Source organism: Pelodiscus sinensis, chromosome 26, assembly GCF_049634645.1.
Source record: "Pelodiscus sinensis isolate JC-2024 chromosome 26, ASM4963464v1, whole genome shotgun sequence".
Classification (NCBI taxonomy): Eukaryota; Metazoa; Chordata; order Testudines; family Trionychidae; genus Pelodiscus; species Pelodiscus sinensis.
The window spans coordinates 12,433,590-12,447,499 of NC_134736.1; the positions used below are offsets into that span (position 1 = coordinate 12,433,590).

The 13,910-nt window shown below is 56.1% G+C and overlaps 1 protein-coding gene across 3 annotated transcripts in view; it reads right to left on the reverse strand.

Annotated features, from left to right (window-relative positions):
• DDX25 (DEAD-box helicase 25) overlaps positions 1-10,235 on the reverse strand; it is a 30,721-nt gene extending 20,486 nt beyond the window's left edge. Inside the window, exons 1-3 of one of the 3 annotated variants that reach the window (XM_075909606.1) lie at positions 10,106-10,235; positions 7,829-7,982; positions 5,585-5,635 (exon numbers count right to left, since the gene is read on the reverse strand). In XM_075909606.1, the coding sequence (XP_075765721.1) occupies positions 5,585-5,635; positions 7,829-7,982; positions 10,106-10,162 (262 nt within the window). In that variant the 5' untranslated portion in view covers positions 10,163-10,235. The remainder of the gene's footprint in view (positions 1-5,584; positions 5,636-7,828; positions 7,983-10,105) is intronic. The other 2 variants (XM_075909607.1, XM_075909605.1) reach the window with 2 other exon arrangements.
• Between the last annotated feature and the right edge of the window lie 3,675 nt (positions 10,236-13,910).

Here is a 13,910-nt window from a genome sequence, read left to right on the forward strand (position 1 = left end):
TTCTGGCTCTGTACTCAGGGCTTTTCCCAACACCTCGTAGCACCTGACTGACGCAGCAAGACTTGAGCAAGTTTGTAGGCGAGCCACGGCCTCTGCCTCGGTGTTGGCAGGGGAGGGAGGAACGGGGAGACCGACTGGGCGAGGAACCAGGAGAAAGAATGGAAGTGACTGGGGAAGAAGACTGGTGACAAGGAGTCTGGGAAAGGGGAGGGGAAAAAGAAACTGAGGCTAGGATGGGAAGCCATGAAAAGGAGAGTAGGATTGAGTGGATAGGGGACAGTCTGGGACGAGGAGCCGGGGTGGGGAAGAAACAGAACTAGGCTGAAGACGTCTTGCAGTGAATCGGGCAAAAGGAATGAAAAGCTTGGGGAACAGGCAGGGGGACTGTGTCTTTGAGAATCCAAAAGAGAACCAAGTCGTTCCATTCCTCTGCTGTCAGCAACTATCTGTGTAACCTGCTGGCAAAACGTTCCATCCCTCTCTAGAGCTGGTCCACAGAGAGGATGACAACCTACTACTAACAGTTACCACCTCAGCTCAAAGGCCAGAGTTCTGTGCACCAGCTCTAAGGTCCCAACCCTGCTGATGCCCTATGTGGATGTCGTCTGCACGTTATAGATTTTTTGTTCAGTTTCTTAAAAAAAAAAAATTATACACAAAAACCTGCACGAAAAGACTGTTAAGGTTGCAAAATCAAACACTTAAAATTTAGGAAATGCCAGAATTCATGGGGCCAGGAAGCCTTGAGTCACCATCCCCCATTATGTATATGAATGATGATTTGTCTTAGAAGGATTAGATCTGTAATCAGTAAACACTAATTTCAGTGCATGCAACCAAACCACAAAAGTATTTCTATCGACACTGAACTTTGAAGAAAGAAAAATGCTGCTTTGAGGACTCAGTTTGGGGGGGGGAGAGGGCACTGGGTTAGAGCGGGGGGGTTGGGGGTGCCTGGCTCTGCGAGTGGGGGGAGAGGGCACTGGGTTAGAGCAGGGGGGTTGGGGGTGCCTGGCTCTGCGGGGGGGGGGGGGGGAGAGGGCACTGGGTTAGAGCGTGGGGGTTGGGGGTGCCTGGCTCTGTGGGAGGGGGAAGGCACTGGGTTAGAGCAGGGGCTGGGGGTGCCTGGCTCTGTGGGGGGGGGGGGCACTGGGTTAGAACAGGGGTCTGGGGTTACTTATAATTTTTTAAAGGGGTACTTTATTTTTTTAAAAAAAAGATTGAGAAATCCCGCCCTAGTGGGCATAGACCCTTCTCCCTGGAGCTCTGCCATGTCCCCTCTGCTCTGCCCCTCGGCCTGTTTCTTCCCCACACCGGCTCCTCATGACAGTCCCATCCCCCATCTCAGCCTCCTCTGCCCAGACGGTGCCAGTTCTCCCGTCTTACCACCAACCTCCACTGCTCCCTCCCTGCCCCCCACTCCGGGCGCCTCATCCAATCTCCAGCTCTTTTCTGTGCTCCACCCCCTCCCTGTCCCTGTCTTTTGGCCCAGAGGGTCCAGCTCTCTCCCTGCTCCCTCTCCCCATCAGATGGTTCTCCCCCCAGTCCCCAATCCATGCCCAATCCCCAGCTGCCTACCCTGACAATCTTAGTTTCTCCCCGAAGATGTCTAGTCCCAATCTGCATCCCATGCCACTCTGCTCTGGCTCTTGTCTCCTCTGATGCAAGCCACACACTTTCCTTCTCCAGGCTGCCCGTGCGCACGTGGCGGATCCATCTCCTGCTCTCACATCCACCTGATCCCAGCCCAGTCTGCAGCAGCCAAGCACAGGGACTGAAGGGCTGGAATGTGCTCAGTCCACACAGAACCTTGGCAGAACTGATTTTAGACACTCCAGCAAGTCTACTGTGCACATGCAAAGAGACTTTTGAATGGCTCTTAACTTCGCCAGATCTGGACGCACATTCTTAGAACAGCACAGGCACAGCTCTGACCCGAAGGCCATCGATCCACCTGCCAGATTTCTAGTCCCTTCTCTAAAGAATGGGGCACTAAAGTTTCTCAACCAGAGCAAACAGAATATAGCACAATAATGTATTTTCCATAGCCTTGTTCTCAGAAATAGCTACACCATTTTGGCTAAAAATTTCCAAAAACAGCACAGCCTGAAGCAGATACTGACATGGAAAGTTTCAGCCCAAATGGTTAAAATGTGGCTAAGCTATAGCCATTTGAAAACAAGGTCTTATACTGGGAAGTGTCAGGCAACCTTGATGATTAGGTTTATTATTTGTATTGTCGTAACATAGTGGGCTCCAACCTTTTTACACCGAAGATCACTTTTTAAATCTCAGAACAGGCGAAGATCTACCGCCCCGCCCCTTCCTTGAAGCCCCGCCCTCTCTATTCTCCTCCTGTCCATCACTTGCTATCCCCAGCCCTTACTTACACACTCTGATAAACACTTTATTTTTAAATTATGCAATATATAAAATTAAAATCACGTGTTTATAATTATGAAAGAAATGGTCTGTTTTTTATTCATGCTATTTACATCTAAAATGAAGCATTTATAATTATACATTTTGTGGGGACAGAGTTCTGCGGCTGGGGGCAGGGAAGAGGGAACAGGGTACTGGGAGGGCAGAGGACTCGGTTCTGCAGCAGGGGACAGGGTGCCAGTGGGGACAGAGTTCGGGGAGTGGGGACGGGAGTGGGGACAGAGTTCTGTAGCTGGAGACAGGGTGCCAGTGGGGAAAGAGTTCGGGGAGTGGGGATGGGAGTGGGGACAGAGTTCTGTAGCTGGAGACAGGGTGCCAGTGGGGACAGAGTTCGGGGAGTGGGGATGGGAGTGGGGACAGAGTGCCAGTGGGGACAGAGTTCGGGGAGTGGGGACGGGAGTGGGGACAGAGTTCTGTAGCTGGGGACAGGGTGCCAGTGGGGACAGAGTTCGGGGAGTGGGGACAGGAGTGGGGACAGAGTTCTGTAGCTGGGGACTGGGTGCCAGTGGGGACAGAGTTCGGGGAGTGGGGATGGGAGTGGGGACAGAGTTCTGTAGCTGGGGACAGGGTGCCAGTGGGGACAGAGTTCGGGGAGTGGGGACGGGAGTGGGGACAGAGTTCTGTAACTGGAGACAGGGTGCCAGTGGGGACAGAGTTCGGGGAGTGGAGTCTGGGAAGCGGGGACAGGGTGCCAGTGGCAGCAGAGTCACCTGCATCTGCCTCCTCCCAGGATTCTCCCCCCCCCCGCGGGAAGCCAGGACATGCCTCCTCCGGGCCCCCCGCGGCGCAGGGAAACCCTGAGCGTGCCTGCCCCGGGGCTAACCCCTGCCTCCTGCGGCGGGGCCAAACCGCAGTGGAAGCCTGCCTCAGGGGCAACCCCCACTCCTCCCGCGGCAGGGCCAAACCCCCCTTCCGTGGCGCGGTGTGGCCCCTCCCCTCCTGCAGCGCAGCCAACCCCCGCGGGCACCTGCCCCGGGCTCAAACCCCCCTCCCACGGTGCGGCCCGGCCAACTCCCTCCCCTCCCGCAGCGCGGCCAAACCCCTGCGCCCGACTCACCCCTCCAGCGCCGGCGGTGCAGGGAAGCCTCCACACTCCTCCTCTAGGGCCAACGCCTCCTCCCCCAGCACACAACCGAGCTGTGGGAGGGGGGGCAGCCCGCGCACTTCCAGAACTCCCAGAAGTGACGCGGGCTTCAGAGAGGACTTCCGTCCACCCCGCGGGAAGCTGGCACTACACTAGAGGTAGGTAGTGGGGCTTCTCGGGGGTGGGGGGAAAATGGGGGGTGGGTTGCCCGAACGCTTCGCGATCGACGGGTTGGTGACCACGGCAAGGAAGAAATGCTGGTCATGGCCAAGGGCCCCCTTGTGCTAGGTGCCATACAGACACAATAGAAAGACAGCGGGTGGTACTAAAAGCAGGGACTTGTAACAAATAGCTATGATGAAAAATAGAAACATTTTCCGTTTCGAATATACCACATCAACAAGTGGGCTATAACCATGTAACCCAGGAGTGGCGAAGACAAATTCCCATATACAGAGCCCTAGTGGGGCTGACCACTTCATATCTCTCCCTCTCCCCCTTCCCCTTCCCCCCCCTACGGATCTCAATGTCAATTTCACTTTTATATCGCACCTCCCATCTAAACAAAACCCTAAACACTTGACTGTACAAACAGTACACAGGAATGACTTTACTCACAACTGAACAGCCGTCACTTCTGCAACATAAATGTTTAAAACAGGAAGTTAATAAGAATCTTGTTGAATCTGAGAATACCTTTTGAGAATGGGAGAGCAAAAGTAAGGAGAATCTATTTTAACCAATTAACCAGAATAAACTTTTGTTACAGAAACTTAGCCTCCTCTAGAATTAAGAACCATGGCAAAAATACAATTTAAGTTGTTTTGCCTCATTTGCATTACGTGTCTTGCGTGTTGGACTATAAGCTCTTTGGAGCAGAGAATATGCTGTTTCTATAACTTTTGAAGCAGAATGAACATTTATGAAGTAATAAATATATAACATACATCTTGCAACTGGGGCTGTTAATTAATTGATGTTAATACAATCAATTAATGCAAAATAAATTAACTAGATAAAGTTGTGATTAATCACAATTGTAATTCCATTGTTTAACAACAGAATATCAATAAAATTCATTATATTTTGGCTGTTTTCCTACATTTCCACACACACTGAGTCAATATATAACATGATATACAAGGTGTACAGTGCTCATTTTATATTATTTTTATTACAAATATTTGCACTGTAAAAGGGATGAGAGAGTATTTTTACCTCGTAGTGCAATTTCTATCATGAGAACGCAACTTACAAATGTAGACTTTTTTAACATAATGCTATTTAAAAGCAAAATGTTGTAATACTTGAGAGACTATAAGTCCATTCAGTCCTCCTTCCTGTAGAGACAATGGAGCTCGTTTACATTTACAGGAGATGATGCCCTTCAGTTCTTATTTACCAAGTCATCTGAAAGTGAAAACAGATGCTTGTATGGCACTGTTGTAGCCAACATTGCAAGGTATTTATGTGCCAGATATTTTACTGCATGCCTCCATGCTAAATTTAAACTGATATTCTATTATTATTTAAGTGTGATTCAAATTGTGATTGTTTCTGACTATTTAAATCTCACGACTGTAATTTTTTAATAGTTTGATAACACCATATGTGACTAACACTGGTTTATTCATTACCACACCGCACTACTCTTTCCAGACATATTACGAATGGGAGCAAACACCAAATCAAAAAAACAAGAACCCTGTCACCTGAAGGACTGAGAATGCAGAGCTCTTGTATGTTTTATTGAATAACTGCCCAGTTATTCCCAGGGACAAGTGGAGTCATTGTACACACATCCACAAAGCCAAAACACAGCCAGAAGATTCTAATTCTAAACTACATAGATTTGGCAGTGGCCCTTTAATCAAGTAGAGCCTGAAAAAGCTGTAACAAAAAACAGGACTATGTAGCACTTTAAAGACTAACAAGATGGTTTATTAGGTGATGAGCTTTCGTGGGCCAGACCCACTTCCTCAGATCAAATAGTGGAAGAAAATTGTCACAGCCATATATACCAAAGGATACAATTAAAAAAAAGTTGTGTGATCCCACCTTTATCGTCTTCCTTATCCTCCTCTTCTCCATAATTTGCATATTTTTTCCCTTAAGGAAAGAAAATCACAAAACTTACATTGAATGTACAAGCATACAATAGAATACATCCATTTTTAAAACAACACATGATATGTGCCACACTGATTGTTGGATAGCCAACAATTATTCGCAAGCCAAGATTTTAAAAGATACAGCCACTCAGAAGTCAGCACAGACTATATGCTCGAATAAATCTGTTAGTCTATAAGGTGCCACAGGACTTCTCATAGATAATACACTTTGAAAAAACAAAGAAAATGGAAAGATTTGCATATGACACACGGAAATGGGCAGGACACTTCTTTTAGAAAAGAGACAAAGAAGAGGGCAACAACGAATTTATAGACTAGGGCACAGAGTAGATAAAAGCACTTCTTTTGTTCTAATACGGAGAGAGAGAGAGAAAATAGGACAGCCCATGAAACTGAAAGAGAATGAACTGAAATTTGGAGAAGGAGATCATTTTTACACAGTACATAACCTGTTAGAACCCTCTGCCACAAGTGTCACTGCCCTAGTCCAAGAGCATAGTGAGATGCACGAAAGGGTTACAGTTGTACACCTACTGAAAATACCCATGGTTACATGAACAAATTAGAAACATAAATATGGGGAAATCAAACCAAAAGACAGGGGCACTTCAGAGTGGCTTATAGAGGATCAAATGCAAAGGGCAGGGTCTGAGTCACCTGATGAAAGGTGAGAGGACGCAGACATTACCACTGTGGAAAGTCCTCACTCTGCGTTTGCAAGCAACAAGTCAGAGTCAGTTTATTTTACTAGCAATTGCAAGGGAAGACTGCAGCCGGACAGGGAGGGTGGCCTCCCCCTTCCTCATACAGATCTTCGAATACAAACAATAAAAGCAGCAATATATATACTTTCCCATTACATACAACAATGGCTAACAATTATCTCTTAGTTCCTCCCAGATGCTACTTTATCTCAAGGTTCTCATGGAGTCAGCATTCCATCCTTATCTCCGTATGGAGGCGAGAGGTGAAGGCAGCGCTTCTTACAGTTCTCGCGCTGTCTGGCCACAGACTTAGCCTGACTCTTGTGGCTGCACACAAATCCCCTTTCCCTGCCTCCACACCGCTGTGGTGCAAATAACCAGGCCTCACACAAGAAACACGGAACTGAACAAGCAGGCACCAGATGGCATGTCAGAGAGAATGCACTGTCCACAGGACAAGAATGGAGATGCGCCTGGTGGAGCTCAAGAGATGCGGTTACCGCAGAAGAGACTGAGCTTCTGAAAAGGCTGTTCCCAACCTAAGGAACAGCACAGACAATGTGGCAATCAGCTGAACGTCTGCAGAGTGGGCCAGGCTATTTACACTGCCAAGAAGTGGAAGGTCTACGAGGAGCCAAATCCAAAGAGCAGGATCAGCTACTCCTCAATATATGGACACTGTTGGGGCAGTCTACACAGGACATTATTCGGATTAACTATCCCTTAGTAACGAGTATCAGCGGGGTAGCCGTGTTAGTCTGAATCTGCAAAAGCGGCGAGGAGTCCTGTGGCACCTTACAGACTAACCGAAGTGTTGCAGCATAAGCTTTCATGGGCAAAGACCCACTTCGTCAGATGCATGTCAACTCCCCAGCTGACCCCAGACTCCCTGCAGCGATTCCCCGGAAGCCGGGATCAACTGGGGAGTCCCGTGACCCTGGTTTTCAGGGAAATGCTGCGCAGAGCCCAGGGTCAGCTGTGCGGCTGCTTCCCTTTGAAACTGCTGCTTCTGCCCGTTTTAAAGGGGCAGTGGACCAGGGGTCAGCTGGGACTCCCCAGCTGTTCCCGGGCTCCACGGCTGCCCCTTTGAAAGGTGCACAGGCGGCATTTTAAAGAGGCAGCTGCCACACAGCTGATCCACGGATCAGCTGTGCTGGAGCTGCCCCTTTGAAAAGCTGCCTGGGGGTTTCAAAGTGGCAGCACCAAGTACCCCTCCCTCCCCTTCGCTGCCTCTATCTTATAGAGGCAGCAAAGGAGGGGATATCGACTAGTCAAAATACTATCCGATAAGCAAATGCTTGTCAGATAGTCGACTCAGCACACGGGCCGGAATTCAAAACCGGCTGTTCTGCTTTCAATTCAGTTTTACTCTGCATTGGCTTTCCCAGGGTTTGGTTACACAAGTGGTCACTGCCCTGACTGGGAACCCAGGGGAAAGCAAAGCCAGACCCTTTCCTCTGACTGACCTGCCGTGGGACAGGCGGAGCCATGGAGCGGGTCCCCAGTCACGAGGCCAGCGCTCACGGAAGTTGCTACCCCAGCCAGGCCCTTACCTACGCTGGGGAAGCTGACATTCCGGATGCTCCCGAGGTTCCTCTGGGGGGTGCAGAGTCCAGAGAACTGGAAGGGAGAAGGGACATGAGTCACACAGGAGGGCAATGGGGCAGAGGGCAACAGGGACACCAGAGGCAGGGGGACTGGGACGGTGGGGGTAACAGAGTAACAGGGGCATGGGGGGGGCCAAGTGATGGGGTAAGAAAGGGATTGTGGTGGCCCCACAGGATGCAGATTCAGGGGGATGGGAGTAACTCGAGGACAAGGCAACAGGGGTTTGGGGGTAACAGGATAAGAGAGGCCAGAGGTAACAGGAAAACAGAGTAACGGGAGTCAGGGCATAATGAGGGGCAGGCAATGGGATAATGGAGGTAACGGGCTCAGGAGGTTGGGGCAACACGAGGGCCAGGGACAATGTGCAGGCAATCAGGTAATGGGTTTAGGGGGTAACAGAAAGACAGGGTAGAGGAGGGTAGAGGCAGGTGATAGGGTGTGGGTAAGGGGAGCTCAGGACGCTGGGGGGGAACAGGGACAGGTGATGGGGTGGGAGGTTAGGGGAGCTTAGGGGCTGGGGGTAACAGAAGGGGTGGGGTAATAGGGAGAGGCAGAAGGGTGGGGTAAGGGGAGCTTTGAGGCTGGGAGTAACAGGAGGAGCAGGGTAATAGGGGGCAAGCGGGGGGTGGGGGTAAGGAAAGCTCAGGGGCTGGGGGAAACAGAGGGGGCGGGCAGGAGGAAATGGGGGCCGCTCAGAGGGGCTGGGGGGTAAAAGGGCAGGGTAAGAGGGGGCAGCCGGAGGTAACGGGGGCCGCTCAGGAGGGCTGTAGGTAACAGGAGGGGCAAAGTAAGCGGGGGCAGGCAGGAGGGTGGGGGGGGGGGTAAGGGGAGCTCAGGGCTGGAGGTAACAGGGGGGCAGGGTAAGAGGGAGCAGGTGGACGTAACGGGGGCCACTCAGGAGGGCTGGGGGCAACAGGGGGCAGGCGTAACGGGGGGGTAAGGGGAGCTCAGGGACTGGGGGTAACAGAGGGCAGACGGGGTAAGGGGACCTCAGGGGTTGAGGTAACAGGAGGGGCGGAGTAAAAGGGGGCAGGTGCAAAGGGGGGAAGGGTAACAGAGGGGGGTGGGGAATAAGGGGAGCTCAGTGGCTGGGACTAACAGGGGGCAGGTGGGAAGGTGCGGGTAACGGGGCCCGCTTAGAGGAGTTCGGGGGAAACAGGAGGGGTGGCGTAACAGGGGGCAGGTTGGGGGTAAGGAGAGCTCAGGGACTGGGGGGGTAACAGAGGGCAGGCGGGGGTAAGGGGAGCTCAGGGACTGGGGGGGTAACAGAGGGCAGGTGGGGGTAAGGGGAGCTCAGGGACTGGGGGGGTAACAGAGGGCAGGCGGGCGTAAGGGGAGCTCAGGGGCTGGGGGGGTAACAGAGGGCAGGCGGGCGTAAGGGGAGCTCAGGGACTGGGGAGGTAACAGAGGGCAGGCGGGGGTACGGGAAGCTCAGGGGTTGGGGGTAATGGGGCAGGCGTGGGTAAGGGGAGCTCAGGGGCTGGGGGGGTAACAGAGGGCAGGCGGGGGTACGGGAAGCTCAGGGGTTGGGGTAATGGGGGCAGGCGTAGGTAAGGGGAGCTCAGAGGCTGGGGGGTAACAGGGCAGGCGGGGGTAAGGGAAGCTCAAGGGTAATGGGGGCAGGCGTGGGTAAGGGGAGCTCAGAGGCTGGGGGGTAACAGAGGGCAGGCGGGGGTAAGGGAAGCTCAGAGACTGGGGAGGTAACAGAGGGCAGGCGGGGGTACGGGAAGCTCAGGGGTTGGGGTAATGGGGGCAGGCGTAGGTAAGGGGAGCTCAGAGGCTGGGGGGTAACAGGGCAGGCGGGGGTAAGGGAAGCTCAAGGGTAATGGGGGCAGGCGTGGGTAAGGGGAGCTCAGGAACTGGGGGAAACGGGGCAGATGGGGGGTAAGAGGAGCTCAGGGTCTGGAGTATCGGGGCAGGTGGGGTTAAAGGGAGCTCGGGCTGGGGGTAACGGGGGGCAGGCGGGGGGGTAACGGGGGCCGCCCGGGAGACTGGGGGTAATAAGGGGCAGGATGATGGGGGCCAGGCGGGTGTAACGGGGGCTGCTCGGGGAACTGGGGGGTAACAGGGGGCAGGCGGGGGTGCGGGGGGTAACAGGGGTGTAGGGGCGCTGGGGGCCGGGCCGGGCCACTCACGCTGCGCGCCAGGCGGGCGGTGTCCGGCTCGGCCCAGCCGCGCCCCGCCGAGCTCATGGCCGCCCCGCCCGCCCGTTACAGGCGCCACGGCCAAGAACGGCTGCGGGGGGATTTAAGTCTCGTGAATATTCATGAGGGGCGGGGCGGGGCTCCTGCGCCAGCTCCCCCAGCACGAGGCGGCCGCACCCACCCCGGGCTCCCACCCGCCTGCTCCTCCCGCACCGGCCCGGAGGGAGCTGCAATCCCGGGCAGTGCGGGCTAGCGGTTACTGCACTGGGCTGCAGGGAGCTGCAATCCCGGGCAGCGCGGGCTAGCGGTTACTGCACTGGGCCGGAGGGAGCTGCAATCCCGGGCAGCGCGGGCTAGCGGTTACTGCACTGGGCTGCAGGGAGCTGCAATCCCAGGCAGTGCGGGTTAGCGGTTACTGCACTGGGCCGGAGGGAGCTGCAATCCCGGGCAGCGCGGGCTAGCGGTTACTGCACTGGGCCGGAGGGAGCTGCAATCCCGGGCAGCGCGGGCTAGCGGTTACTGCACTGGGCCGGAGGGAGCTGCAATCCCGGGCAGCGCGGACTAGCGGTTACTGCACTGGGCTGGAGGGAGCTGCAATCCCAGGCAGTGCGGGCTAGCGGTTACTGCACTGGGCTGCAGGGAGCTGCAATACCGGGCAGCGCGGGCTAGCGGTTACTGCACTGGGCCGGAGGGAGCTGCAATCCCGGGCAGCGCGGGCTAGCGGTTACTGCACTGGGCCGGAGGGAGCTGCAATCCCGGGGCAGCGCGGGCTAGCGGTTACTGCACTGGGCTGGAGGGAGCTGCAATCCCGGGCAGCGCGGACTAGCGGTTACTGCTCTGGGCTGGAGGGAGCTGCAATCCCGGGCAGCGCGGACTAGCGGTTACTGCACTGGGCCGGAGGGAGCTGCAATCCCGGGGCAGCGCGGGCTAGCGGTTACTGCACTGGGCCGGAGGGAGCTGCAATCCCGGGCAGTGCGGACTAGCGGTTACTGCACTGGGCCGGAGGGAGCTGCAATCCCGGGCAGCGCGGACTAGCGGTTACTGCTCTGGGCTGGAAGGAGCTGCAATCCCGGGCAGTGCGGGCTAGCGGTTACTGCACTGGGCTGGAGGGAGCTGCAATCCCGGGCAGTGCGGGCTAGCGGTTACTGCACTGGGCTGGAGGGAGCTGCAATCCCGGGCAGTGCGGACTAGCGGTTACTGCACTGGGCTGGAGGGAGCTGCAATCCCGGGTAGTGCGGACTAGCGGTTACTGCACTGGGCTGGAGGGAGCTGCAATCCCGGGTAGTGCGGACTAGCGGTTACTGCACTGGGCTGGAGGGAGCTGCAATCCCGGGGCAGTGCGGGCTAGCGGGTACTGCACTGGGCTGGAGGGAGCTGCAATCCCAGGCAGTGCGGGCTAGCGGTTACTGCACTGGGCTGGAGGGAGCTGCAATCCCGGGTAGTGCGGACTAGCGGTTACTGCACTGGGCTGGAGGGAGCTGCAATCCCGGGTAGTGCGGACTAGCGGTTACTGCACTGGACTGGAGGGAGCTGCAATCCCAGGCAGCGCGGACTAGCGGTTAATGCACTGGGCCGGAGGGAGCTGCAATCCCGGGTAGTGCGGACTAGCGGTTACTGCACTGGACTGGAGGGAGCTGCAATCCCGGGCAGCGCGGACTAGCGGTTAATGCACTGGGCCGGAGGGAGCTGCAATCCCGGGCAGCGCGGACTAGCGGTTACTGCACTGGGCCGGAGGGAGCTGCAATCCCGGGTAGTGCGGACTAGCGGTTACTGCACTGGGCTGGAGGGAGCTGCAATCCCGGGCAGCGTGGACTAGCGGTTACTGCACTGGGCTGGAGGGAGCTGCAATCCCAGGCAGTGCGGGCTAGCGGTTACTGCACTGGGCTGGAGGGAGCTGCAATCCCGGGCAGTGCGGACTAGCGGTTACTGCACTGGGCTGGAGGGAGCTGCAATCCCGGGCAGTGCGGACTAGCGGTTACTGCACTGGGCTGCAGGGAGCTGCAATCCCAGGCAGCGCGGGTTAGCGGTTACTGCACTGGGCTGGAGGGAGCTGCAATCCCAGGCAGTGCGGGCTAGCGGTTACTGCACTGGGCTGCAGGGAGCTGCAATCCCAGGCAGCGCGGGCTAGCGGTTACTGCACTGGGCCGGAGGGAGCTGCAATCCCGGGCAGCGCGGGCTAGCGGTTACTGCACTGGGCCGGAGGGAGCTGCAATCCCGGGCAGCGCGGACTAGCGGTTACTGCACTGGGCCGGAGGGAGCTGCAATCCCGGGCAGCGCGGACTAGCGGTTACTGCACTGGGCTGGAGGGAGCTGCAATCCCAGGCAGTGCGGGCTAGCGGTTACTGCACTGGGCTGCAGGGAGCTGCAATCCCGGGCAGCGCGGGCTAGCGGTTACTGCACTGGGCCGGAGGGAGCTGCAATCCCGGGCAGCGCGGGCTAGCGGTTACTGCACTGGGCCGGAGGGAGCTGCAATCCCGGGGCAGCGCGGGCTAGCGGTTACTGCACTGGGCTGGAGGGAGCTGCAATCCCGGGCAGCGCGGACTAGCGGTTACTGCTCTGGGCTGGAGGGAGCTGCAATCCCGGGCAGCGCGGACTAGCGGTTACTGCACTGGGCCGGAGGGAGCTGCAATCCCGGGCAGCGCGGACTAGCGGTTACTGCACTGGGCCGGAGGGAGCTGCAATCCCGGGCAGTGCGGACTAGCGGTTACTGCACTGGGCTGGAGGGAGCTGCAATCCCGGGCAGCGCGGGCTAGCGGTTACTGCACTGGGCCGGAGGGAGCTGCAATCCCGGGGCAGCGTGGGCTAGCGGTTACTGCACTGGGCCGGAGGCAGTGCGGGCTAGCGGTTACTGCACTGGGCTGGAGGGAGCTGCAGTCCTGGGCAGCGCGGGCTAGCGGTTACTGCACTGGGCCGGAGTGAGCTGCAATCCCAGGGCCAATCATACTTGTGCTTATTCCTCACCACTGGATGGCAGCATTACGCCACATGCAAATCCTGCCCGCACAGGCTGGGCGTTTCACGTGGGGAGCCAGGTTTTCTTTTCTTGCAGAGGTTCTGCTTTGAGCCTAAGTGAAAATCTTTGTAGCGGAGCCAAGATGAGCTCAGGGCAGAGGAGACACATTCCTGAGCCGCAGCAGCCTCTCCCTGCTGACCTGCCTCGCAGATGGGGGCGCCAGTCAGCTTTGGGAGTGTTTCCCCTCAACAGTGTCTCTCAGGGATCCTTGAACAACCAGGGTGCTTTTTGGAGCTAGTCTCTGCATCCACTGTGTTACTGGGATGTTTAGCTGCTGGTTTGATTGCCCTGCTCCTCGGTCGACGTACCGGCAGTGGAAAGCTGGGGTATTCAGTTCCTCAAAGTCAGTTTCTTAGTTGATATGTATCCCTTCTCTAATCAGGAATACGGTGCCTGGGGAGATGCAGTGCAAGGCCTGATCCAGGGCTTGGGAAGCAGCTTGGGGCTCGGTATGTGGGTTCCACCACAGAGCTGTGGGGCCTTGGGCCGTGTACCTCAGATTCCGTTTTCATGTAACAGTTGTTCTGCTGGCCAATGCTGCAGCAAAGAGCGATGGGCCCGGAGGCTCCGGCACTGGGCTCTGCAGAAGGGCCTGAGGAGAATGGCGTTGGGAAGCAGGACTCCAGAGCCAGACAGAGTGCAAGGAGCTGCTGCGTATGGCGCGCTTGCTCCGCTATGCGCCGTGCACCTCAGTCTAGACCCAGCGCCTCTGCGTATGGGTGCCCAGCACCACAACGGGGCCTAGTGTGTCTCCAAGATGCACGCGCTGCTCTTCTGTGCTCG